At 41.0% G+C, this 27628-nt stretch overlaps 1 protein-coding gene across 2 annotated transcripts; it reads right to left on the reverse strand.

Moving 5' to 3' along the window:
- On the reverse strand, window positions 1-27374 carry Patl1 (PAT1 homolog 1, processing body mRNA decay factor). Of its 2 annotated transcripts, XM_048360056.1 has the most exons (19): window positions 27157-27374; window positions 24573-24684; window positions 19372-19589; window positions 18887-18967; window positions 17707-17901; window positions 16713-16814; window positions 16184-16273; window positions 15766-15983; window positions 13925-14014; window positions 11446-11626; window positions 10546-10669; window positions 9571-9668; window positions 9074-9133; window positions 7212-7360; window positions 4682-4841; window positions 1676-1831; window positions 1251-1342; window positions 1015-1164; window positions 1-497 (listed from the first exon to the last, which is right to left on the reverse strand). In XM_048360056.1, the coding sequence occupies exons 1-19, from the start codon at window positions 27169-27171 to the stop codon at window positions 476-478; spliced, it is 2313 nt and encodes a 770-aa protein (XP_048216013.1). In that variant the 5' UTR covers window positions 27172-27374; the 3' UTR covers window positions 1-475. The 2 variants fall into 2 exon arrangements, with proteins under 2 accessions (XP_048216013.1, XP_048216014.1); XM_048360057.1 differs by lacking the exons at window positions 24573-24684; window positions 27157-27374 and having other exon boundaries at window positions 18887-19023; window positions 19372-19501.
- Window positions 27375-27628: the final 254 nt, after the last annotated feature.

Here is a 27628-nt window from a genome sequence, read left to right on the forward strand (position 1 = left end):
GTGTGTGTGTGTGTGTATGTATGTGTAGCTATGTTTTGACTTCTACTTAATTGGCTCTCCTATAGTCATTAATATGGGACAATGAAAGACTTCAGTGGGGTGAGGGAAGAAGTCCACTGGAAGGCTACAATCTACTTGAGCTGGAGGAGTGGTGGTAGGGTAAAGGGAGATTTTATATTTGTGTCTCTAGGGCAAAGAAAACGCAAAATTGAGAAGAATCGAGTAAAGGCAGGACATGCAGAAGTGTGACACAGAAGGTAAAGAAGAAACCAGCAGGAGTTATCATCTGGCCAAATTTCATAGAGCAGCGGGGAAACCTGGCGTCTGGAGGCAGTCCCTGAAAACGGGGGTTGCTCCCACAGACTTCACTTTGGGGAATAAGCTACCTTCCCTCCCGAATTAAAAACACTCCATTGGTGATGGCAGCAGTGCAGGTGGCAGCCAAAAGGAGGTACAGGACACATCTGGAGATCTTCTACCGAATCCCCTGAACTAGCCTGAGGATAAAGAGAGAAATTAAGTTTGTATAAATGAAACAGCAATCTTCTGCATTAAAGTTACATCTTCATGAGAATTCTCAAAATAAAACACCCAAGGTATTTCTCTATGCTCAACATCATGTCCGCTCCTCTGAGGGCACTGTTATACATAGTGGAGTTTTTGAACAAGTATTTAATGCAAGTCTTCAACTGTTTCCACCCAGCTCATTTCATCCTCCCCACCATTATGGCTTTCTGATACATTTTTTTTTTTTTTTTTGCCAGTCCTGGGGCTTGAACTCAGGGCCTGAGCACTGTCCCTGGCTTCTTTTTGCTCAAGGCTAGCACTCTGCCACTTGAGCCACAGCGTCACTTCTGGCCGTTTTTTGTATATGTGGTGCTGGGGAATTGAACCTAGGGCTTCACGTATAGGAGACAAGCACTCTTACCACTAGGCCATATTCCCAGCCCCCCCTCATGGCTTTCTAAGTGCCAACTTCAGTGAAACATGGCCCCCCCCCCCCTTTAAACTTACTGCAGTTTTGTCTCCAGCAAGTTCAGTTTCTGCCGGTCAACATAGCGAGAGAAGAGGGACACTAGGTTGGTGGGTATAGAGATCGGCTTGGCCAGGGCAGCTTGGGGAATCCGTAGAAGTTCTCGGGTTGCCATGAACATCATCTCTGTCCTGGTAGGGGAAATCCCAAACAATGAGCAAAGCAAAGCAAAGAGAAAGTTCCCTAAAAGCAGGACAAAAATACAGTCAATACGAACCACTGGTTGTTTTGCGTGGATTCTGAAGCAAGGTCTGAACTCTGTAGGTCTTCCCCACGGCTCAGGAGGACAAGGAGCAGTGACAGGCCAAACTGGAAGAGAAAAGGAGAATGCAGCCACCTCACTACAGGAGCTGGGATCCTGGCATTGGCTGGGGACCCAATCGTTTCTCTGTTGTGCGCTGCTGTGAAGCCTGGAGATGGGACAGCCCCAGTTCCCCTAACTGTGTCTTTTTAAGTTTTACTTCGGGCACAGTAGCAACTATGCACAGGCATTGGACCCCCAAAGACAGAGAGCCCAACATTCCTCTCTGCCCAACCTGAGGTGAAAAGATTTTTTCCTCCTTGCCTAAGTTGAGATTTGGCTTTTCTCCTATTTACAAGAACTAAAATGACAGGAAAGCAGAGGTTAACAGGCACACTCACCTTGTTCTGGAGCACAGCAGTGAGGTGAGGGTTGGAGGGTGCTGGTGCGGCTGCACTTTGAGGTAGGTTCATTAGCTGTTGCAGAAGGCTGGTGACAGTCACTGGTGGAAGATGATAGAGGAGAAGAGAAAAGGGACTCAACAAACACGGCAGCACCTACAAGAAATACAGAAGAACATTACGTTCCATCTGGAGGGATGCGCAGTGGTACACTCAACTGGGGCAAGATTTCAGAAGGAACAAGTGTAGCAGACAGGACAAGGGCCTCAACAATAGAGTCTAAAGTTATCTAACTGGAAACATTTTCATCTCAATGTGCATTGGAAACTTCATGCCTTGTGTGAACCAAGTGGTTTAGCATCAAATACATATCAAGATTCATAGTTAGAACAGCAGTATTAGAACAGCATAAACACTGAAGTGTCTACAATGAGCAAAGCATTATGGCTAAAAACAAACAGTAAGCAGGACTGCAGCAGGAAGACATAGCCAAAGTGGCACTGGCAATAGATTGTGAAAAGCGCCCTTTACGTTCACAGTGCTAGTTATTGAGAAGTACTTTCAGAACCACTTGCATCTTGTTTTCTCTTCATAGAAGCTCAGCCAAGAAAAGATGAAGTATTAGAGAAGCTAAGGGATGAGGAATTCATTGTTCAGAACCATACAGCTAGTAGCTAGAAATAGGAACTAATGATCTTAGCTTCTTGCCATCTGACTCAGACTAGAAAGTTAATACTTTCTAATAAAAGCAGGTTATACATGAAAGAAAAATCTAAACTACTTCACATATTACTCAATGTTCATGTTCTAAAATTAGTGGAATTATTCATTAAAATGCTGTCCAAGGATCGATACATTACTTTCTGTGGCTCATCTCTCTAAAGTTTTACCCTTCTTCAGACAAATTATCAAAATTCTCTTAATCTTACTGAATCTGTTTCTCTTGTATATTGTCTCATTCAATAATTGGATGATTAACATCTCTCACAATATTATACCTAACTTAACTTCTTACTCTCCCAAGTTCGAATTTCACTTGTTTCAAAGGTATCTTTTAGCCCACAATTTGTTCTAACCCTAATTCAAACAAGAGATGAGGTTTTAAAAACCAGAATAGGTCTCCATCTCCTCATGCCATTTCTTTGTTGAAGAATCTATAGATCATCTGGATCTATCTCTGCCGTCTGCTACGATTAGCTGATGACATGTTCGATTACACTCAGGTTCAATAGGGAAGGGGTACAGGAAAAGCATGTAAGAAATCTTTATGGCTAGAGTGGCAAGCTTTCTATTCCAAGAAGCACATAGTGCTTAGGTGTGCTGCTCGTACTGTGTGAATACTGCATCACTGGGTTCGGTGTCAGCCTGCCCCAAGCACTCTAATGATCTTCTTCTACTTTTTACCTAAAGCATTTAGCAGCTAGGAATGAGTGCTGCCTAGATCACTTGTTTTTCTATGAAGACTTAAATGGTTTTCTAATTTTATCATTTCTTTTTCACTTGTCAGATGAATACTATAAAAGAACTTGTATTTTTCTTGATATTAAGAACTGATTAAATGAAATTCTTTTCAGTCTACTAGTCAATCATCCCTTCAAGTTGGATTGTGCATCACAGCACACATGTAATCTGCTAGCTTCCTCACTGTTTTGATATAAGACACTGAAGGATCTTATACATTTCACACCTCAGACTTGGAACTAGCTATTACTTCAAGAAAATGGTTTTTAGAGATGTGATCTATTAACTCTAAAATGTACATGGCTAACCATGGACACACTGAAATTTTGACCTGTTTCTCTCACTGGAAGGAAAGCTCCAAAAAGGCATGAATTTAATGCTAGCTCCTAGCAACTAGTACTAAAGTTGTGCCAGGTACACAGAAGTACTTTAGAGTCTGCTGAATAAAGCTCTCCCAAACTGGCCTTCCACTGATGAGTTCCTGGGAGACTATGAGGACAGAGTGCCTGTGGCCTCATGGTCTACAGCATGTCTGCTGGAAAGCAGCTGAAACTTTTTAATCTGCTCTTCTATTTTCTAGGGAAAACCTCACAGTCTTAAAATTTCCACCAGACCATTTCATTCTTGGAACTGTTTCCAAATGTACTCATTCCCCCTACCACATTTTTTCTAATGGTAACATCTAAATGCCTACTAAATGTAAATGATGAGACCTAAACACCTACCATCTTCATCTCATTCATTCCTGTAGACAGTAAATTTCAAAGTTTTTAGAAGGAATAGTTTCCAGCTCTTTGATGGTATCCTACTTACAAGATAAACTAGCATCATTTGTTTCCTGCAGTAAATACCCAGAGAGTAATTATTCAGCTTATAATCAACTTAAGTTCACTAATATGCATTGTATTATTCTGAATCTCAGAAATTGTCTTATTTAAACAATGTGTTGAACTTGCTAATAATGTTCTAAATTTTGTTCATCTTTCGAGAGCTATTTACTATTAAGCAAAGAAAAGTCTACTGAAAACTCCAATGTGATAGATATGTTCTGCATTTCAAGTTTGAAGCCAAGTTTAAATCATGATAAAAATGATTTAAAAGCACTGGTCTAACTCCTTTGGGAGTCGATTCAATTAAGCTTAATATTGGCTAATAATAAGCTACTTTACATCCAGAAAAAGTAACCAAGACCAGAAGTTTCCAAAAACTTCTTTCCAAAGCATCCAACTCAGCTAGAAACCCTGTTAAACATATCAGAATTCTCATTTGGCTGCTATAAATTCCCATTCAGAATTTTGAGGTAGGGAGGAATTATCTGCTTCCCAAGTAAACTGGACACAACACATCTTCATAAGACAGAATTATTGATTTTTTTGTTTAGAGACACAGTCTGTTTGGTCACATACAGGATTAAAAAGACAGGTTCAGAGTACTTAAGGTTCTGCTTTCACTAATGCAATCATATCTGTCAAAGAGGACAAAACAGCACAGAAGGAAGGAAAGGAAAAACAAAGGCGTGGGAAGATATTCCACAAGGCAGATCACCTCATCTTGCGCATCCTTCTTGATAAGGAAAGGGAGGTTCCTGGCAGTTGTCATGAGGATGTCAGCTGCTTGCTCTGTGGACAGAAAAGGGAGAATGCGGGCAACCATTCTCTTCCCTTTTCGGATACACATGATCTGTACAAAGTGGTCATCACTTGGCCTACAAGGGAAGAAAAATGCCAACTCGTGTCAACAGCAGCGTTTTAGAAGATCCTCATATTTCCCTTGCTTAAATGTTACTGAATAAATACACTGCACTCATTTGCACTCTATGGTTATCTGCAGTAGGAAATAGTGAGAAATCCTTCTCTAACTTTAACTGAACAAAAGCAAAATTTCAAGTTTCACCAATGTAGAAAATCATCATTTCACAAAGTATACGTTAAGAAAACATAGTTTAGGGCTGGGAATATGGCCTAGTGGCAAGAGTGCTTGCCTCCTACACATGAAGCTCTCGGTTCGATTCCCCAGCACCACATATATGGAAAACGGCCAGAAGGGGCGCTGTGGCTCAGGTGGCAGAGTGCTAGCCTTGAGCGGGAAGAAGCCAGGGAAGGTGCTCAGGCCCTGAGTCCAAGGCCCAGGACTGGCCAAAAAAAAAAAAAGAAAACATAGTTTAACTACATGTATGATTTTCGTGTGTGTGTGTGTGTGTGTGTGTGTGTGTGTGTGTGTGTGTGTGTGCGCGCGCGTGTGTGTTAGTCCTGGCTTGAACTCAAGGTCTGGGTGCTGTCCCTGAGTGTTTCTGCTCAAGACAAGTGCTATGCCACTTGAGAAACAGTTCTTCCATTATTAAATTTTAAATAACTACATAAATACCACATGGTCAATAAAGCAATCTAAAAAAATAATCAAAAATAAAAATATAACTTCAGAGTTAATTTTCTAGGTTTTAACATATTAAGGTAAAGACATACTCTTTCTACTGTGTCTTATTACAGACACAAATTCAGACTATATCTAAAAAAATAACCAACAGGATGGGTGCCAGTGGCTCATGCTTGTTAAACTCAGGGCTCTGTGGCTCTCCTTCCACTTTTCTTATTCAATCCTGATCTCTTACCACTTGGGCTATACCTCTAGCCCAGTTTTTTGCTGGTTAGTTGGAGAGGAAGTCTTGCAGACTTTTCTGCATGGGCTGGCTTTGAGCCTTGATCCTAGCCTCCTGACTAGCCAGTATTACAGGTGTAATCATAAAGCATGAAGGGCCAATCTAATTAAAATACTACATATACATGAGTGAACTATCACAATGTAACCCTAAGTTCTTTGAATAATTAGCATGCACTAGAAAAAAAGCAAAACATCCCATAAAGGAGAATGGATTCCAGTGCCAGTGTGAAGGAGAGTAAATATGGTCAAAATACTTTTCTGTATATCTGTGTAAACAAAATAATGGAGCTTGTTGAGACTGGTTGGAAAGAGAGGGAAGAAAGAGTAATAGAGGTTGAGTCCAATCAAAGTACACTGTGTGCACATATTGATATGTCAAACTTTTTTTGTTGGTCAGGAGTCTTGAACTCAGGGCCTGGGCACTGTCCCTGAGCTTTTTCAACTCAAGGCTATCATTCTACCAGTTTGAGCCACAGTGCCCCTTCCTTGGCTATGTCAAAATTTAATCTCCTCTGTACAACTAATTGATGCTAATAGAAAACGTGGGGGGAAAAATCATAAATCAGAAAAATCTCAAGCTCAAAACTAGAAATCTAAAATGTTCCCTGTCTCTCTGGAACCCTGTACAATTCTAGTAGATATTATGTATGTATTTGATGAATAAGTGAACTTTGTCAAAATAGAGCCTCTTTCCTGGTAGTTGGAAAAGATTATGAAATGTTTTATCTGAAGTAGCATTTGAATTTATTTAGCCAGAGATTCTGAGCAGCCAGATGCTGGTGGCTCACACCTGTAATCCTAGCTACTCAAGAGGCTGAGAACCGAGGATCTTGATTCAGAGGCAGCTGGAGTGGGAAAGTCCATGAGACTCTTATCTCTAACCACCAGAAAACTGGAAGTGGCACTGTGGCTCAAGTGGTATAGCAGTAGCCTTGAGCTGAAGAGCTCAGGGACAGTGCCCAGGCCTGAATTCAAGCCCCACAACTGATTAGAGAGGGAGGGGTGGGGGCGAGGGGGTAAGAGCGAGAGGGGGAGGGGGAGAAAGAGAAAGAGAGAGGAGAGGAGAGAGAGAGAAGAGAGAGAGATTCTGAGCTTACAGAGGCAAGAGGGAGCAAACCAGAAGGCAGAAGTATGTAAAACTCAGTTTGATTAGAGGACAGAATTTAGCTAGTTTTACTTCCTCAAAGTGCACAATGCTTATCTCTCTCTCTCTCTCTCTTTTTGTCAGTCCTGGGGCTTGAACTCAGGGCCTGGGCGCTGTCCCTGAACTTTTTTTGCTCAAGGCTAGCAATGTATCACTTGAGCCACAGTGCCACCACCGGCTCTTTGTTTATATGGTACTAAGGAATCGACTCCAGGGCTTCATGCATGCTAGGCAAGCATTCTACCACTAAGCCACATTCCCAGCCCTGCTTACCTCTCTTGTCCAGGCAATTTGCCCCTCAAGTTGTCATACATGCTACAGATTTTGTGCTTCCTTTCTTCAATCAGGGCAGGCCGTTCTTCTTCTAGACTTAGGAGATAGCGCCTTTCATAATCCTCCACATCAAGGAGTAAGCTGTAGGTCTATGGATGAGACAAAGCAGTCACTGCATGCTAGGTCAGGAGCAAAGGAGATCAGATAAACAACGTTCCACTTTGGGCTATCTAGTCAAGGTAGCAGGATTGAATTCTCATACTAAACCTGAGAGGGGAGGGGAGAAGCTCTTTAAAATGCATATAAAATATCATGAACTTAAACAATTGTTCCAACACCATTCTTGGTCCCTCCCTGACCTCTAAATTAGCAGTAAAGAGAATGAAATTATTTTACTTTCCAATGTTTTCAGCTAACACTAGACTATAATACAAATGTTTTATATTACTGCCCCTAGTCATCCCTTGAACAAACAAAAATGTTAATAGTTAACTTTACTACAGGGTATCAGCCAATGACCTAAGCACTGTGCATGTATTCACTATCTGAACACTCACCACAACCCAATGAAGATACTACTATAAGCACTCCACGAAGATTACATAACTTGTGCCCAAGTCACTGCCTCAGACAGAAATGAAAAGGTATGAGTTGCATCCTGGAGAGTTTGTCCTTTGAACCACTATATATGATAGTCTTGCAGTGTGATTATCTGTGCTATAAAAACAATTGTTTCTATCAAATCATTTTCCTTTGCACCAAGTACCCAATAAATATCTGTGAAGTGATTTAAGTCACAGGCAGAATAATATATATATTTGGATGTGTGTGTTTGTGAATAATTGCATTTGTGTGTCCTTAACTCAGGACCTGGGCACTGTGCTTGAGCTTTTTTTTTTAACTCAAAGGTTAGCGCTCTATCACTTGAGCCACAGCTCTACTTTCAGGCTTCAGTGGCTAATTATAGGTAAAAGTCTGAAGTGGTAGTTAATTTTAAGTGATTAATTGTAAGTGCCTAATTAAGTCTGAAGGACTTTCCCTGCTCAGGCTGGCTTCAAACCATGATACTTAGATCTCAGCCTCCTAAGTCTGGCTCAGAACAATGCAATTTTTATTCTAATTTTTCTGAGAACTTAGGAAAGTGATCTGCCCAAAGGTACTCAGCTTGTAACTGGGTAAGTACTTCCAACTGTGTAATGTTCTCTCCATGATGCCACTGGCCAAGTATACTGTAATCACTTTCATTGTGCTCTGGCAACTTAGGCACTTAAAAAGAATATATTATTAGCTGGGTGGCTCATGCCTATATTCCTAGCTACTCAGGCTGATATCGGAGAATAATGGTTTAAAGCCAGCCCAGGCAGTAAGTCTGTCAGACTCTTATCTCCAATGAACTACTCAGAAAAAGCCAGAAGTGGTGCTGTGGCTGAAGTGGTAGAGCACCAGCCTTGAGCACAGAGAGGCTCAGGGACGTAGCCCAAGCCCTAAGATAAAAAAAAAACCTCAGGATCGGGGAGAGGGTGTGTGTGGGAATACACACACACATTCCTTATTACAATCAAAGAACACTGATGGGGAGGGCTTAAGTATGAATAAAGTATATCATATACATTTATGAGAAGAGTGTAATGGAATTCACTAAAGCCTTAAGAAGGAGTGAAGAGGTCTAGTTAAGAGAGTTAATGCAGATGGAGGGAATTTGATCAGTGTTTATCAAAGTATGTTATATGCATGCATTAAACATCACAATGAAGCCTCTTTATATAATTAATGTTAAGAATAAAAAATTAGTTAATTGCTCACTTTACTTTTTGTATGGCAATTTCCTATTTGAAACTATAGCAAAAAATCCTAAAACATACCTTTTCAATAATGACAAGGGTTTTCCTTCTTTTGTCTCGAACCTGTTTTTCTTTTGTCTCCTAAAAAAGACAATATTCAGTATAAATTCTTCAGTTTTGCTAATAACTATTTACTCAGTATGTACTTATAGTTTCACTTATGAAAATACTGTGAGAAGACAATCTTTACTCTCTTGAAAATTAATAATGTGAAAGGACACTAGTCTGGACAAAGGTCCTAGAGTTGATTGAATTAAATCATATGCTAATTTCACAGATAGGCAAAAGGTAATTAGAAAATTCACAGAAGATGAAGATATAGGAAAATTTGAAAAAAAACACACACCATAGAAAATAGTAGTTATCTTAAACAGCAAACGAGTGAAGAGCTACTGCCCATAGCCAGAGGTACCTGGTCAGATTTTTGCCCTTTACTCTACAAAGCCTGATCTCACCCCAGTGTCACAAAGGACTGGTGAAAACCCAGATGTTCTTACATACACAACTCTGACACTTACATCATCCTCGCTCCTAGATGTCACAACAGCATCAATCATTTTTCGAGGATTGTTCACACTAGAGACAGTAAGCTTCCCCAACGAGCCCTCAAACTGCACTGTAAGGACAAAATAATTTCAATAAAAAAACTCAGCAGTGTAAGCAGGAAACACTCAGAATTCTTTGCTTTGTTCCTTCCTCTTGGTTTAGCTATTTAATGCATGGGGTTTTACATATTTAAAATACCATTTGTATTCCGCACTACCTTCCTTTTACAGAGGCAGAGTCTTGCTTTGTATCTTAGGCTGGCTGGAAATTTGCAGTCTTCTTGCCTCTACCTCCTGTGTGTTGGGATTGCAAACATGCACCACTGTGCCTTATCAGAATTTACCTTTCTCCTTTTTTTTAAAATTTAGTTTTTGGTGCTGGTCCTAGGGCTTGAACTCCAGGCCTGGGCACTGTCCCTGAGCTTCTTTTTGCTCGAAGCTAGCGCTCTACTACTTGAACCACACATCTCCACTTTGAGCTTTTTTTTTAAAGTGGTTAACTGGAGGTAAGTCCTATGGCTGGCTCCAACCCAATATCCTTAGATCTCAGCCTCCTGAATAGTTAAGATTACAGGCATGAGCCACCAGCACCCAGCTTATTTTTTGTTACAATATTATCAAAAGAAAAATTGAAATTGAAATCCCTTTATACAACTATGAAAGGATAAAATAAATAATAAAGAAAAATCTAAAGTATTTCATCTGCTCTATTTCAAGAGTAATCAAAATTATAATAGGTTTAAAAAATTATTGGATTTCAAGTAGGAAAGGACATAAAAGATAGCACCTGTCAGGCCATTCATTTAATGCTAAACTTACTTACTAAGGACAGTGGTCCTTGGTAAGTCATTTTCAGACATCTATACCCATTTACCCATCCACATGTATACATGTTTTATCACATCGGCAGCAACTCCACTTCCACTCTGCACAGCCCAGAAACCTTACCTGGCTTATAGGCATGCTCTAGCCTGGCCACCTGAGGGGTGATAAGCTTGGTGCGCTCCTTTTTAGGGCCATCCCCTTGCATTTCTTCAGCAGCAGATAGTTTCTCCAGTTTTTCGAAGTAATTCTACCATAAAAAATGATTTCAGTTGGCAACTCAAGCACAGACCATGAGTATTCTTTGCTATTAAAAGTATTTGTACCACAGGTAGTAACACAACCTCAACTCTAGAAACATTGATCTCATAATTTGTTAGGGTGCTACAAATGTACTTATTTAAAAATCAGAAAAACAGGGCTGCGATTGTGGCTTAATGGTAGGTACAGTGCTTGCCTAGCATGTATGAAGCCCTGAGTTCAATTCCCTATCAACAGAAAAAAAAAAACAGAAGTGGTGCTGTGACTCAAGTGGTAGAGCACTAGCCTTGAGCACAGAGAGGCTCAGGGACAGAGCCCAGGCCCTGAGTTCAAGCCCCAGGACTGGCAATAAAATAAAATAAAAACAAAAATCCAAACCAAACCTTTGGGCTACAGATGGATTTCAAGGGAAGGATGTGTTGTTAGCATGTTCAAGGCCTGGGGTTCAATCCTCATACCCCCAGCCAAACTTACCAAGAAAAACCTCAATGTTCGACTTTCAAAATGTTAATCAAGGAAAATGTCTTTAAAGGAAGACCACCGGTGTTTGTAACTACAAAATCCACATTACTCTTGTCAAAAATAAAAAACATAGTCTTAGAACACATAGTTTCAGAGTTTCTTGCATGAAAACTTGGTAGATTCTGCTAAATTGATTTTCATCCATTTGAAGATGAAAATCCTATAAGTATTTAGCTGAGTTCCCTTATTAAGCAAGCACAAGGCACCAAGTTGTTACCCTTAAAACTAGCACCAAGGATTTACCTGGTAATAAAAATCATCCAGGTAGGGGTCAGTGCTTTGCAGCTGCATCATCTGGATTTTAGAGACCCAATCCTTCTCCCGCTGCAACATGAGATTGGCATAGGGATCCTTTCGGAGATGATCTTGGTGGCTGCTCCGGTGACTTCCTCTATCTCCAGCACCATTGAGATTCCGATGCTGACTGGAAAACAAATATATGCCACCATTCACTCCAAGGGGAATGAATCATCTTTTTAGCTGAACAGGAATAAAACGGGTAGCTAGGAAATAGCTTCCTTTACTTTGTTGCTATTAAGTGGTTGTACAAAGAGGTTACAATTCCTCAAGTCAGGTTTTACCTACAATGCTTCTTGATCAATGTCAGCCCTTCATTCTCCTCTACTTTCCCCCTTCTACTCATACCCTCAAGTTACACTGTTCAATTTTCATAATATAGGTTGATTATATGTACATTATATTTACTCAGCCTTTTCCCCTCTGTTCATCTACCTCTAATACCCTCCTCCCATGCAAATATGTTCCTGCTTCCTGACATTCATTTAGATAAACAGTTGATTAGCTAGCTGTTCAGAGGAATTCTACCTTTGGACTCCTAAGTATACTATCCTTTTCTATGTTTCTATGTATATTCATAAAACCCTTTATATGTTATCATGTATGCTTACATTTTACTCTTCTTTTTATTAAAAAGAGTGAAAAAGAATCAACACTTAATAGAATTTAAGACAAAAGAGCTATATAATATATGGTCAAGTAAATAAAAACTAAAATTAGAAGACTTTACCATATGCTAAGTATTTTTACCTTTGGACTTTGCCCCAACTATCTAATTTCTCTTCACTTAGGATAATAAACTGAGGCCAACAGAGATGAAAAGCTGTATCCCTGGTGACAGGGATATATGGATACAGGCTCATTTTTGTTACAGTGCTGGGGATCTTCCACAGTTTGCTCAAGCCAAGCACAGTAGCACTGGGCTGTACCCCTAGTACAGGTCAATCTGACTCTGAGGTTTATTATCATTTTTCTTTAGCTCGTTGTAAACAATGAAACATTTCTCATAGATTAAAAACTCTAGTAAACACTACAATAACAAATTTCCTACCATCTGGTCTTAATGAAAAACCTTTTTTTATGTGGTTAAGTTCTCTTGATCTTTAAAAAGTGCTATTCAAGTTATACAGTGTTACATTTAGTTGGAAAGCCCCCATATACCCCTCTAGATCCCAGTGTCCAGCTTCCTTTTCATACAGGAAGCACTGTTCTGCCTTTGGTATGACTCCTTTCCTTTTATACTTCTATTACTTGTGTATCTCTTTCAATATTATACAGTAGTATTCTGAATGCCTTTACATTTTATATAAGTGGTTAAGACATCATTCAATATTATGCTTTTCATATTTACCCACATTGCTAACATGCCCTTGTATAACATAAAAAGATCTGCTAGAATGTGGGAGAGTTACATTTTTAACATATTTCCAAACTATCACTCAAGAAGCTATACCCACCATCCTTGCCTAAAATGACAGTGTTGAGAGAATCAAATTTTCCTGGTCTGATGATTTGATCTAATTTTTATAACATGACTGAGCTTTGACATTTCTTCCCCTCCAGATCCCCCGCCCCCTAAAGAGCCATTTGGGTTTCTTCTACTAACATTTATATGTTTGGGTACCTTTTTTGCTACACAGAGGTTCCTTTTCCTTTTCTTTGCCTCTGACTCCCAAGTGCTGGGATTACAAGAAGGCATGCACCACTATGCATAGGCAAATTTTAATATATCAAATATATGAATCCCTATACATTTTGTACTTTCTGGGTCTTGATTAGGAGTTTTGCTAGTTTCTACCTTTTCTCCATATAAAAAGTTCTCTGCAATATTTTAAAAAGATGGGATTACACATACACAAAACTATAAAACTGATAGCTAAAAAAGGCTGCAGTTACATTTAGTTTTCTTCTTTTACATAGATGCATAACTATAGAGTTACTTTATACAGATACATGAAAGCAGACACTTTGTCTCTCCTTTATTGAATAATCTTCAAAACCCAGCAGCGCCTGGTACATAGCAGGGGCTGTGTATGTGTCTATACATACCCTTATGTCTGAGTGATGATCGAATAATTTGAAGAAAAAAAAAACCTAACTGCTAAAATCTACTAAAATTCACATGCAAGGCTGACCACTATATCTTAAAATTACTTCTGAGCTGAGAATGCAAAGAAAAGGTACAGTTAAGAACTTGGTAAGGAATATGGACTATTGGCCTTAATTCTGACTTAGGATCAATAAAGTTACAATAGGTTGCAAATTCATTGATAGCATCTTGTCATTTAAGCTAGTGGGTCAAAGACAAAATGATAACATTTATGATAACTATCAGTCAAATAAGCTTCGCACAAAGTAAACTAAGGGAAAAAACAATTTCCTATTACACTGTTGAAGTCACCCATCAAGGGTTAGGAGTACTTACTTCCTATTCTGTTGCTGCCTCTGATGCAAGAGCCGTCGATGCTGTGGATGAAGGTGAGTTGTATCTGGTCTAAACATTGGGGCCTGAGATCTAAGAAAAAGGAGAGAAGATCCTCAGTGCTCTCATCCTGCTGACTTGAAGTTGTCAGTACAGGGTAACTTCATATGGTTTCATTCAAGGGACTGAAAATTGTCTACTGTAGAAAGACTGTGCCATATTTCTCATGTCTTCTCCCAAAACCAATTCTCAGCTAGTGAGAGGATGATTATGAAGTTTCATTGCATTAATAGAACAGAAAGAAAAGGAATTGTAGAAGAGATTTCTATATAAATGAAGTCCCTAAATAGGGTTAAGTTATTCAGCTTTAACTATGAGGGAATGACATAAAATAGATGTGTGATGGTCCATTTTATCCGTTTACTAGGCCAGTGTACCCAGTTATTTGATTAAATCTTGGTTTCAATGTCAAGGTACAAATATTTTAAGACCTGATTAACATTACAATCAACTGACTAAGAAAATGAGCTTATTGGCTGGGATGTAGCTCAGTGGCGAAGCACTTGCCTAGCAAATGCAATGTCCTGGGTTCAATCCCCAGTAACCAGAAAAGTAAAAAGAAGTTTATTTACTACATAGGACTGCTCCTTTCAGCCAGCAGTTTAAGGCTTAAGGCCTAAAGAGCACAATCAGAAAACTCACAGAAAGCAATCTGGATCAAAATTAGAACAAAGAAGTTCCACCTTTGTCTCCAGCTTTCTAGCCTATATATTTCAATCTATGTATATCAAACTTTTTGTGTGTGTGTGTGCTGATCTTGGGCTTGAATGCACTGTCCTCATGCTTTTGTGCTGAAGGCTAGTGCTCTAGTACTGGCTTTGGCATTTTTTAACTGGAGATAAGAATCCCATAAACTTTCTTGTCCTGCTGTCTTTGAACCTCGATCCTTAGATCTCAACCTCCTGAGTACCTAGGATTACAGACATGAGTGACCAGCACCTGCCTTTTTTTTTTTTTCTAAAGTATTAGAAAGTTTAATATACGGAATTTGTTAAATGCTGTTGAGGTAAAACTGGAAAATAGTAAAAAAAGGGATCACTATAGCAAAGAGTTGGCACTGTAGGAAGCAGCTACTACACCTGGGTTTGGGGGAGCACAGGGACAAGAGCTAGAATGTATACTCACTCTGAGTTTCTGGCCTGCTTGACATACAGAATTCTGACTTGCTACCTTCTACAATCACAAGTCAATTCCTTAAAATTTACACACACACACTCTCTCTATATATATGTATATATACACATATAATTTACTTTAGTTTTTGGTAGAACAGGGAATTGAACATAGGGTTCAGCTCTTGCTAGGCAAGCAAGCACTTTTTACCACTTGAGCAATAGATAGTCCTAGTACTAACTCTGGTTTTGACTTTCTCTTGAGAATCTTGATACAATGTATGTAATAAAAGTTTTACAAAACAAGAACTAAAATGCTCTTGTTATAAAACAGAAAGGTGAGAGAAGCAAGCAATTTAGCTAATGATGAGAGTAGCTATCTTCTCAGCACTTTTATTTCTATTCTTTCTTTAAGCAAATTCTTAAGTCATCAGCCTTGTCTATCTTAGCTTGGAAAAGGCAAGTAATTTATAATGTACAAATGAATCATGATGCTCATGAGGGTAATGTAAGAAAGCCTGGAGACTACCAGATATTTCTGTTTGCCAGCTTGAGGGCTGAGTGATACCTCAAAATACTTGGCTCAGCAATTATCAGGAGACTTTTGCAATACAATGTGAATGATCAAGAGATCTGGTGGACAATGAACAAGCACCAGCATGTTTCCTGTACCTTAGGTTTTGCAGGTGAGGTCCGGGGCCTGAAGGGTGCTGCTGTGGAGGGGGTGCAGCAGTGGACGGAGCACTAAAGAAGGCACGGAAGCCTGGTGCTGGGGGAAGCATCTGCCCAACTCGCCCTTGCAGTAGCTTTGGATTCATGGCAGCCAGTGGGCTACCTACAAACCCGGGGACTCGTGCAAACTGGCTGGGAGACATTCGTCCAGGCTGTAACTGTAAAGAGGGATAGATAACATCTTAGATAAAGTAAATCACACAGAGTCCCCTGCTTTTATTCACAGAAAAGTGAATACTGCTTCTATCAGTAAGTTTGAAAAAAAAAAGTAGCAGTGATTAACGGTAAAGGAAGGAGGTGTCATTAATAAACTTATAAACAGCGAGTCCTGTATGCGCAGAGCTAACCATATGCTTACCTGTGCTCCTCCAAGAAGCTGTGCTCTCTGGAGGGGGCTGAAAACGGGAGGAACGCTAGGAGGAAAAGGGTGACCCAGGAGGGAAGAGTTCTAAGGAGAAAAAAAAGGGGGGAGGGGGGTGAAAAATGACATTTACATTATGAAACCAGAAGTCAATATAATAAGGAAACTCAGTGGAAATATAGTAAAAACTTAGGTGTAAAAACTCTCCAACTGCAGTTTTCTAGTAAAAGTATAAAAAAGAGTAATTGTAGAAATTGTAAAATACTATAGCCATAGAAAAGGAAAAAGAAAACAGCACTAGGATGGACTAAAGTAGCAAGAAACTAGATAAGAAAAACCTTAGATTTTTAAAGAAAAGTGAGGCAAGAAACAAGCGAACCATGTCTCCCTTCTCTTGGGATCTTAAGTTCCAAAAGTTCAAAGATGAGACTCTACACAGATATATAATTTAGGAGATGTCAGCATTCATACGTACTGAGAGCGACCATTTACAAAGTAATCCCTTTGTTAGGCTGCAGTGACATACCGGGACACCACAGAGCTGATTTGGAGACATCCTCTCACCATAGGGAGCAGGATAACGTGGTGGCATCGGCGGCCGAACATGGACAGGCTTCGGACACAGGATCTATTAGGACAAACATATACACAACTACACTCAATGAAATCAGTTTTTCTTCCACCTACACTCCCTCCCCTCAAGTACTAGCAGAGACACAGATCTCTCTGTAAAGCCCTACTTCTAAGCACATTGCTATGGCTATGGGTTGAACACAGTACCTTTGGTCAACAAATCAAGCCAACTGTCATTTTAAGGAAGGCTTAGCTAATTCTCCAGTTATCCCCACCCTTCCATGCTACCTGAGGGAGGTACCAGCAGTGTGACTTGCGAATTTTCTCCAAGAGGAAATATTTTGGCAGTAGTGAGGGAGAAGGAGTGATAAGAAAGCTGGAGGATTAACTAAGTCCTATTCTGAAGCCTCTGTGATATGGCCACCATGCTCAGCAATGTTGTGGTACATTGTGACTCCACCATTTCTTAGGATGTCGAGCCTAACTAGGCCATACCAACACCACCCTCCCCCCATACCTTCCAAATTGGCCTTCCTTTTCAGCTGCTGGTTTCAGGTGGAGGAAAGTCTATGGAACAGGACTGCACAGGCTCTAGGGAAAGCAGGGATATCTTAAAGGTAAAAAGGGATGTGGACAGTGCTGTGTGTTCCCATCCCCCCCAGCTTTCAGTTATCTCTCTGCCAATGTATTGGGCAGCCAGCAAAACACTAAAAAAGGACATATGCACTATATGTGGTAAACTACCCTTTTCTCCCCCAATTAAAAGGCAGCAGCAACAGTAGCAGCAAAGGTATCAGGGAAGGTGTCTCTTATTTGCACTAACTTCTCTAACTCTTTTTCTAATGCCTACCCAAAACTGCCACCCTCCTCCCAGCAATCACCAATTCCCCAGTAGTTTTGCCCAGATTCCCAATATCTTGGGCTGAGTGCCTGTTGATGAGAGGTACCTGTTGGTTGAAGCTGGGTACAGCCATCTGCTTAGGTGGTGTGCCTATGGGGACAGCTCTAACAGGAGGACTCCCAATGATAGGTGAAGTTGATCGTCTTGGTAATGCACGCTCAGAAAGGTCCCGGTCATCTTCTGGGCCCTGTGGGGGCCTCTGAGGCAAGGCATATTCTAATACAGACACTGTCGGCATTTCCTAATTGAGGAAGTGGTTCAGAAGAGAGAAATTAGCAAATTTGAATTTCTGAATTTGAATGTCTTGGGCTACCAAAGATACCTAGAAAAATTACTTTAAAAATGTTTATCTTCTTAAAATTCATGTTAGATAAACTTTACTCTTTGATATGCAGTTCTGATTTTCTGGTAAATACAGAGAATGGAACTGTCACCACAATAAAGGTGTAGAACAGTTTACCATTAACCCAAATTCCTTTGTATTGTCATTTAATAGTCAACCATTGCAAAAAACCCAAGTCTACCATTTTGCTTAGGCTTAAGGAACATGTAGCATACAATGACATATGTCAAGCTTTTCCCCAAAATTTGAGAGAATGTATCAACAGGTTCAGCTATAAGTGCTGGATATAGTAGTCCACACCATATGGGGAAGTGACGCATACCTATACCTATACATTTCTTTTTTTGTGGGTCGTGGTGCTTGAACTCAGGGCCTGAGCACTGTCCCTGAGCTCTTCTGCTCAATGCTAGTGCTCTATCACTTTGAGCCACAGTGCTATTTTTTGTTTTCTGGTGGTTAATTGGAGCTAGAAGTTTCATAGCCTTTCCTACCTGGGCTGGCTTTGAACTGCCATCCCTCATATCTCAGCCTCCTGAGTAGCTAGGATTATAGGTCTGAGCCACCAGCACCCGGCTCTATACATCCTTACGAGTAAGTAAGGGGCTGGGAATATGGCCTAGTGGCAAAAGTGCTTGCCTCATATACATGAAGCCCTGGGTCTGATTCCCCACCACATATATAGAAAACGGCCAGAAGTGGCGCTATGGCTCAAGTGGCAGAGTGCTAGCCTTGAGCACAAAGAAGCCAGGGACAGTGGCTCAGGCCCTTAGTCCAAGCTCCAGGACTGGCAAAAAAAAAAAAAAAAGAGTAAGTAAGGATGGTAACAGGAAGTAACTTAAAATTTGGGGATATGAAAATTTTTATGAAAGAAAACTTTTAGTACCTGAGCAAGTAGTGGTCCTCGGATTCGCCTCAGAACTTCAGATCCATCCCAGATACTAGAATTCAGACTTCCTGGTTGAGGCTATCAAAAAACATACACATCAAGTCTGGAATATTGTGGTACTCTGGGTGACTAATCTGCCATTGAGGAACAAAGTTTCAAAAGAGCCTCAACAATAGGGCTGAGCTCAGTGGCAAAGCACTTGACTAGTAAGTGGAACATCCTGGGTCTGATCCGTAGTACAAACTAAAAAACAATCCAAATAAAAGAGCCTCAACTATTTGGGAATAACATATTACAGTGCTCCAGAATTCACATAATTTCTTCATCTTCAGAATCGCCATCATCAGGAAATGTATACAACTGATGGCATATATAATTCTCTTATTAAACAGATGAAATAGCAAGGTGAGGTTCAATCTTTGATTTTGTCTACTATTATCTGAACCATTATTAAAACTCCCAAATCAGAGTAACTTACTCACTTGCAAAACTGGCCTTGTATGCACTGCTCTCATGATAGCCGGATCTTCAAGTTCATTTTCAATCACCATCTTACTGAGCCTTTCTGCCAGATTCTCCTCATGGTCACCCAGCAAGTCCATTTCATCTCTCTCTCCATTGCCTGTTTGTTCATTAGCAGCCGCTGGCAGCTTTTCTTCCAACTCAGCCAGCCGCTCATGTGCTTCCTGCCAATCATCATCTGTAAGATGAAATCATTCATGTTAGAAAGATAGCTCATATAGAAATGATAAGAATTTTGTGACATTCTTAATCAAATGAACAATCCAAATCCAGAACATAGGTAGAAAGTGAACTTTCCATCTAGAGACATGAAATAAAGTTTAAACTAGGAGACATAGAACGTGGTCCTTTTATTATTATGAGCAGGTAACATTAGACTAGGACATTCAAGTATTTGGATTAACAGCTTAACACATTATCAGCGATTTCTAATCTGAAACCAATTTCTATCCTAGTGATAAATGTGTATTATGTTTTGGTTTCAAAGGAAAATAAAACCTCACAGCACTAACAGAGAACTTTTTCTTAAATTGTAACTACCATGTTTCTTTTTTTTTTTTTTTTTGGCCAGTCCTGGGCCTTGGACTCAGGGCCCGAGCACCGTCCCTGGCTTCTTCCCGCTCAAGGCTAGCACTCTGCCACTTGAGCCACAGCGCCGCTTCTGGCCCTTTTTCTGTATATGTGGTGCTGGGGAATCGAACCTAGGGCCTCGTGTATCCGAGGCAGGCACTCTTGCCACTAGGCTATATCCCCAGCCCCCCATGTTTCTTATAAACTGTTTTATTTCACCTATTCTTCATTCAATTAACTTGTTAAGCAGTATTACTGGACAAGCACTATTTCAGGTGCATGGGATCATTGGTACAATATAGTCAGGGCTCAAGGAGCCATCTTTCAAGCAGGGAAGAGACAGAAAAGACACAACAAAGAAAAGTTAATGAGATACCATACTAACTATAAAAATTCTGTAAGTTATGGAGGAAGAAAGGCGATTGGCAAGGACTGTGGAATGGTATGAGTAGGAGGTATATTAGAAGAGAAAGGAGGCAAGATAAAAGTGAGCCATTCAGACTGATATGGGGACAGGCTAAGGGAAGTTTAAATGTGGTTTAACCTTTTGAAAGTCACTTTGGCTACCTCGTTGGAAAGAGTGTGGCGAAGGGGGAAGAGTCAATACTAGAAGCCAATTATGTAGCTACTGAAGTAAACCAAGGGAGACGACTTGTACCAGGGTCAAGCTGTCCTTTATGGCTTTGCTATTATATTAATTATCTTACTGATACAGCATTACTTTTGAGTTCCACTGTAGCATATATTAAAATCTTCAGAACCTTTCATCAGCTCTCAAGGACTAGAGAAGATAGACTTCTATCACACCTCGCATTCCAGTTCCTTCAATTATTCCACTCTGCTTTCTTAAAAAAATTATAATCCTTTCAGCACTCAAGGGTAATTTCTCCCTCTTCTCAGAAGCTTTCCCTAAATAATTCTTTCACTGTCCCTCTACCTTTATCTTGTCTAAACATATGCTATTATAATGAACAAAAAAGTATTCTTTTGTGTATGTTATATATTTTGTTCTTATAGTTCTTAAAATTTTTTAATTCTACAAAATTCAGACAGGAATAACAAGCAATTACCTTTTTAACACACCAACATTCTGGTTACAAAGAAAATACAAGTTTAAAAAAAAATCTAAGCATTACATATTATGTGATGCTTACAAAGTATGTAACTTAGGTGAACATTTACACCACTATGTTAAGTTTGCAAAGTTTAACATGTTTCTTCCCCCACCCCATCTCACTTTTGCAGTGCTGATATTAAACTCAAGGCCTTGCAATGTGCTAGACAAGCATTTTATCACCTAAGACAGCCCAAACTTGTTTCTATTTATTTATTTACTTCATTTATTTATTGTGCTGGTCCTGGGGCTTGAACTCAGGGTCTAGCTTATCTGTACCTTAGGTTCTGAGCTCAGGGTAACACTACAACTTGAACCACGGCTCCACTTCTAGCTTTCTGGTGTTTTTAACTAGAGATAAGAGTCTCATGGACTTTCCTGCCCAGGCTGACTTTAAACCTTGTTCCTCAGATCTCAGCCTTCTGAGTAACTAGGATTATAGGTGTGAGCCAACAGTGCCGATGTTTCTCTTTATTTAAATAATAATATCTAGGATACTTTTTCATGTATATTTACATAGACATAAAACTGATCCTTTCTTAAGAACTATATGACCCCATTCTATTAATAAACTGTAATCCATCTTATTCCATAGTGAAAAACATTTGAGTATTTCTGAATTAAAACAAAATAGAAACAGAAGGTTTTTTAAATTTTAAAGCAATCTCAGCCCCTAAAAATGATGTATCTATAAAGGAAAGAGAAGCAAAAAGAGGTAGATTTCTAGGGACTCACCAAAGACCATTGAGATTTAACTGAGAAGTTTACACAATTTTATTTGAACTTATTTTACAAATTTTACTTATACTTATCTTTTTAATCACTCTGATTCTCATTTGTTAAGGATAACAACAGCAGTACCTAACTCACAAGCCTGAAGTAAAGATAAATATGTAAAATTTTAGAATGGTGCCCAGCATATAAGTACCATGTAAATGTAAGCCCTTATTTTAGAAAATGAGTTAAGACTATTTTAACACCATTCATTGCTGCTCTGAGATGGTGCAATTATTATTTTATTAGAGAAGATAGACTAGTTTTTTAAGGAAAGATGACATAAGAGCACTATGTCCTAAAATATCCCCTATGTCAAGTATTATTCCAGTTGCCCACTCTGCAAATAATCAAACCAAAGCTAAGTAAAACATTTTACCTCCTAGCTTAAGTTCTCTCTCTTTGTTTTGTCAGTCGTGGGGCTTGAACTCTGGGCCTGGGCACTGTCCCTAAGCTCTTCAGCTCAAAGCTAGAGCTCTACCACTTGAGCCACAGCGCCACCTCAGGTTTTCTGGTGGTTACTTGGAGATAAAGGGTCTCAAGAACTTTCCTGCAGGACCTGGCTTTGAACCGCCATCCTCTGATCTCAGCCTCTGAGTAGCTAGACTTACAGGCATGAGCCACTAGCACCCAGATACTACTTGTACTTTTACTGTATACTGCAAGAACATTTCAACTTGCATTTCTTTTCTATCATATACAATACAGTTCTGCACACTTTAATGTCCTTTTAAAGGTAGTATTCCTCTTATAGGGGGAAAAAAAAGAAACCAGGGGTGAGGAGGGAGATTGCTCACAGAACTCAAGACTTGAATGAGAAGGCAAGATCTCTTCTGTCCAGAATCAAAAAACTGAGGACATATTGCTATGCTGTCTCAGTTTCATATCTATAAATCAGTTTCATGAACTTTACTCAAATACTGAAAAATTTGTTGAAAATGATAACATTCTATACAGCATTTTAACAGAAGGTTCGAGAAACAAGTACATAGTGTTGGTAGTTTCTATTTTATTCTATAGGGCACTACTGAACTAGCTCCTTAAGTACAACTTGCATGCAACAGAAGTTCCATGTGTTTGTACTATTTTATACAGCTTTCCCTGTGATCTCCATGAGAAAGACAAATGGTACCTTCTCATGCCATGTTCTTGGACAACCTCATCTCCTAAACCAGGACTGTACTCCAAAAAGTCTTTAACTCCCTTCTCTAGTGAATCTTGCTTTCAACTTTCAACATTTCTCTTGCTGTTCTCACTCACACGAAGGGTTTTAGTTCTGTAATAAATTTTGTAAATGGCTGACAACAGCAAACTTTTTTCATTTTTGCCAGTTCACTAAACTCTGTGCAATCTTTAGTAAACTTGTTGAGATCGCTGAAAAACCAGTATCCTTTGTGACATTTTAAGACTTCTATTTGGTTTTGACACAGAACATCTTGGGATTACCCACCACAGCTAAATTTCTTCATTATTATTTAACTTGGAACATTTGTTGCACAGACAGAAGTGCTGCAGTTCCAAAGAAATCACACATATTAATACACCTCAACATAAGCACTACTGTTGCTTTCCAAAACAGATGGCTAAAGCAACAATACCTCCAATGACTTTATGCAGATATTTATATCTGTAATATGCTTCTTTAAAAGTACCAAATTTACCTTAATACTCCACTTGCTTTAAACTTCTTCTAAAACTTGTTCTCAAATTTATTATATAAGATGGTTTCCTAAATTTTTGATCTTGGAATTTACAACTTTGTGGCTATAAGTTTTAATTTGGCACTTTTATATTTTCAATCCCTATAATATTTATATGTAGGAGTAGAAAAAAATTCCCATTTGTGCACAATACATCTCTAACTTAAAAAGCTATTGGAGGGGCTGGGAATGTGGCTTAGCGGTAGAGTGCTTGCCTAGTATGCATGAAGCCCTAGGTTCAATTTCTCAGCATCACATCAACAGAAAAAGCCCCAAGTGGCACTGTGGCTCAAGTGGTACAGTGCTAGCCTTAAGCAAAAAGAAGCCAGGGACAGTACTCAGGCCCTGAATTCAAGCCCCAGGACTGGCAAAAGAATAAAAAAGCTATTGGAGATACTGTAAGACAATAAAAATGGTTACACATCCAGTGACTGGCTTTTAAAATACATCTCTAGGGGCTGGGGATATGGCCTAGTGGCAAGAGCACTTGCTTCGTATACATGAAGCCCTGGGTTCAATTCCCCAGCACCACATATATAGAAAATGGCCACAAGTGGCGTTGTGGCTCAAGTGACAGAGTGCTAGCCTTGAGCAAAAAGAAGCCAGGAACAGTGCTCAGGCCCTGACTGGCAAAAAAAAAAAAAAAATACATCTCTACTCTGTACATACCACTAGGATATGATCTGTCCACTAGTTCCTTAAGTTTCCCTTACATTGCACATCCCATAAACGAAAATTTCCTCATCTAGATTATTTTAAATCACTACTTCCCCAAACATTGAATTTCTTGTAATAGCAATGAGGAGCCACAGATCATGTAGCAGGAAGAGACATGGCTAAGACAATACCTGGTTTTACAGACAAGGCAAAAAGATCAGCAAGATGAACTATTCTGAGTGAAGGATGCACTGTTCTATTAAGACAACTATGGTGTTATCCCTAGCAAAGCCCTTGTGAAGGAGTAGAGAGCAAAATGATACCATAGGAGAAAGAAGTCACTTACCAACTGCACCTGACCCAAATGTATCATCATTGAATTGATCGATCTCCTCATCTTCCTCTCCCAGACCTTGAAATGCATCATCATCTTCATCCAGAGGACAATCTTCCAGAGACTGAACAAAGAGAAAGGGGCTGAGCTTTTCATCGAACTTATTCACTCATTTTCAAAGGCCTAAAACGTCTACCTTGCCTTAATTAGCATATTAGCTATATATTATTAGAACTTTTTGTAAAGGTTAAGTTTTTTGTTGTTGTTGGTCATGGGGCTTGAACTTAGGGTCTGTGCACTATCCCTGTTTTTCTGCTCAAAGCTACCATTCTACTACTTTGAGCCACAGTGTCGCTTCCAGTTTTCTGGTGGTCAATTGGAGAAAAAGAGTCTCACGGACTTTCTTAGCCAGGCTGGCTTTGAACCTTGGTCCTCAGATCTCAGCCTCCTGAGTAGCTAGAACTGTAGGCAAGAGCTACCAGCCACCAATTTCCCTGGCAGTTGGAGATTTTCACTATCTTCTTTCCGTTTCTATTTCCCATTCCTTGTTTCATTTAACTTATCCTCCACCCCTAAAGCATATCCATTTTCCCTATTTAATCAGAATCCAACAATAGCATATCACCATGCACCCATTAAATTAACCATATACATTCTACCCGTTGCTGTCTGGAATACTGGTTAAAAGAAAAATGGAAGTTATCTTGCTTGCATTTCATGTAACTATCAACAAAACTCATACTTGCCTCCTTACATTCAATTTTATTACTGCTTTTAAAGCTTTCTTTTAACTTTGTCTCCCCCTTCTGTTTCTAAAGTCTCACTGAAAGTTAAGTTCTCTATCACTTAAGTGGGAAGAGCTCTGATATATCAAGCTCTGCTCTTGCAAGTACTGTAAATATGGGCAACTCACTCCTTTTTGTGTGAGCCAGTCCTGGGGCTTGAACTAGGGCCTGGGTGCTATACTTGTACTCAAAGCTAGAGCTCTATCACTTGAGCCACACAAAGCTCCATTTCCAGCTTTTTTGGTAGTTAATTGGAGATGGGTTTCACATACTTGCCAACCCAGACTGGCTCTGAACTGCTTTCCTCATCTCAGCCTCCAGAATAGCTAGGATTAGAAGAGTGAGACACCTGGGCCCACCACAACTCATTTTCTTGATTAACTGAGCACTGCCTTTTGAAGACCTGTTGTTATCTGGAGGCTTGTACTAAGCTAGGCTGTAGCCCTTAGTTTCTTAAACTGTAACTCAGGGACAAACACCACTTAATTCAGTTGAAGGTTAAACAAGGAAAAGATCATAGACTGCTGAATATACACTAGAATCACTAGAACATTTTAAGCATGTTCTATTTTATTTTCAGGTACAGTGTCTGATCTAGCCCAGGCTGGCCTTGAACTCATGACTACTACCTCAGCTTCCACAGTGTTGGAATTACAGGTTTGTGTATTGTATTTTAAACATTTCCCCCCTCCACTTTAGTTTCATTCAACGGACTTATTCTTCCAAGTTTTCCTTTCTTTCAACAACTTCTTCCCATTGTATCTCATTCTTTCTCCCCACTTACTAGACATTATACTACTGGATCCGTTATCATGTATAACTGATCTTAAAGTCATAATTTCACACTCTCATTACAGACTGGCTTGTGAAAGACCTCGCCTGAGCCTTTCTACCCATCCTACAACTCTCCCGTGCTTACACAAAGCAGACGTGGAACTGGTCCCTACATCAGAGGCAACTAGCAGTCGTCTTCCAAACCATAAAGACCTACTTAACCAAATCACTGCTCTCAGAACCAAACCAAAACCCTGGAATGACTCAGGGATAACCTAGAGCAGTCCCTGGTTGCCTTGCAAACCGAGAAAACTTTTCTGCTCAGAGATTACGAGTCACTCAAGGTCATCCAGAGTCTCGGAAGCAGGGTCGAGAAACGGCTACCCTTCCAGGACGTCACCAAAAACCCCCAACATCTTACCTACCCCCGCCCTCCCCCCGAACTTCTCCTGGACACGCCCCCTCCCAACTCTTCAGCTCCCCAGTAGTCTAACTATCGAGTCCCAGGGCAAACCCCCTCACCTGCACGTCTCCCGAGAGGGTGGATGTGTGCACGTGTGTGTGCGTGCGTACGTGTGTAATTGGGGAGGGGGCGTCCCGGGCACAGGGCGGGAAACTGATCTCCGGGTACCTAGGTCGGTCTCCCTCAAGGAGAGCCACCAGGTGGGAGCCCTCGCGGCTCTCCGGCCGGCTCCGCGTGGGGTGCGCGTGACCCCGGCCGCCCGCGGCACTCCACGGGCCCTCTCCACCCCCAAGGCGGAGGCCAACTTTCCCCGGCGAAAACTGCCCGGCCAGGCAGTCCCACCACCTGCAGACAGCGCCTGGTTCCTCGGAACGTAAACCCGCGTGACCCCAGGCCGGTGTCGCCCCTCGCGGTCTCCGGGTTCCCACGGGCCCTGGCCTCTCCCCTCCCTCCCGTCTCCCCCCCCTCCCCTCCACCGCACACCCGGAGCACGGGACCGGCGCGCCCGCGGGCAGGCGAGGCGAAGGGGCGCGTGAGGAGCGAGGGAGGGGCCACTTCCGGTCGCCACACTCACCTCGTAGCGGAACATTCTTGGGGAAGGGGGGAGGGAGCGGGGAGGGGAGCGGGGGGAGGGAGGGGGAGAAGCGCCGACGCTCCGGTCTCTTCGGCGCGCGCGGGTCCTCCACCGGCTCGCGACCCCTGGCCGCCGCCGTACGCCGGAGCGTGCGTGGGAACGTGCGCAGGCGCAGTTCGGGCAGGGGCGGTCGTCCCGTTTGGCGCCTGGTGGCGGCCGCGGCAGCCGCCGAGGCTGCGCGGGGACAGATTTGGCGTACCGCTTCCTAGAATCAGCGGCGGGAAGGAGGTCCCGCGGAGAGCGACTGCGCATGCGCGCCGCGGTCTCGGAGGCGGGCGCCGCGTCTGGGCTCCGGGGAACCTGCAGCTCCGCCTTCCGGCTTCTCCGCACGCCGCCCCGCCGGTAGCTCGGCTCCCGAGGCGCGGGACGGGACAGTCACGAGTTCTCCGTCACCGCCGGGGCGGGGAGCTAG

This window comes from Perognathus longimembris, chromosome 13, assembly GCF_023159225.1.
Source record: "Perognathus longimembris pacificus isolate PPM17 chromosome 13, ASM2315922v1, whole genome shotgun sequence".
Taxonomy (NCBI): Eukaryota; Metazoa; Chordata; class Mammalia; order Rodentia; family Heteromyidae; genus Perognathus; species Perognathus longimembris.

Bases quoted from the DNA above. Each gene is read 5' to 3' on its own strand.
- Patl1 (XM_048360056.1), bottom strand. The intron at 10,670-11,445 runs GTAAATCCTTGG...TTTTTATGGTAG, and splicing joins TGGATGATTTTTATTACCAG to AATTACTTCGAAAAACTGGA. The intron at 7,361-9,073 runs GTATGTTTTAGG...TCTCATCCATAG, and splicing joins CCCTTGTCATTATTGAAAAG to ACCTACAGCTTACTCCTTGA.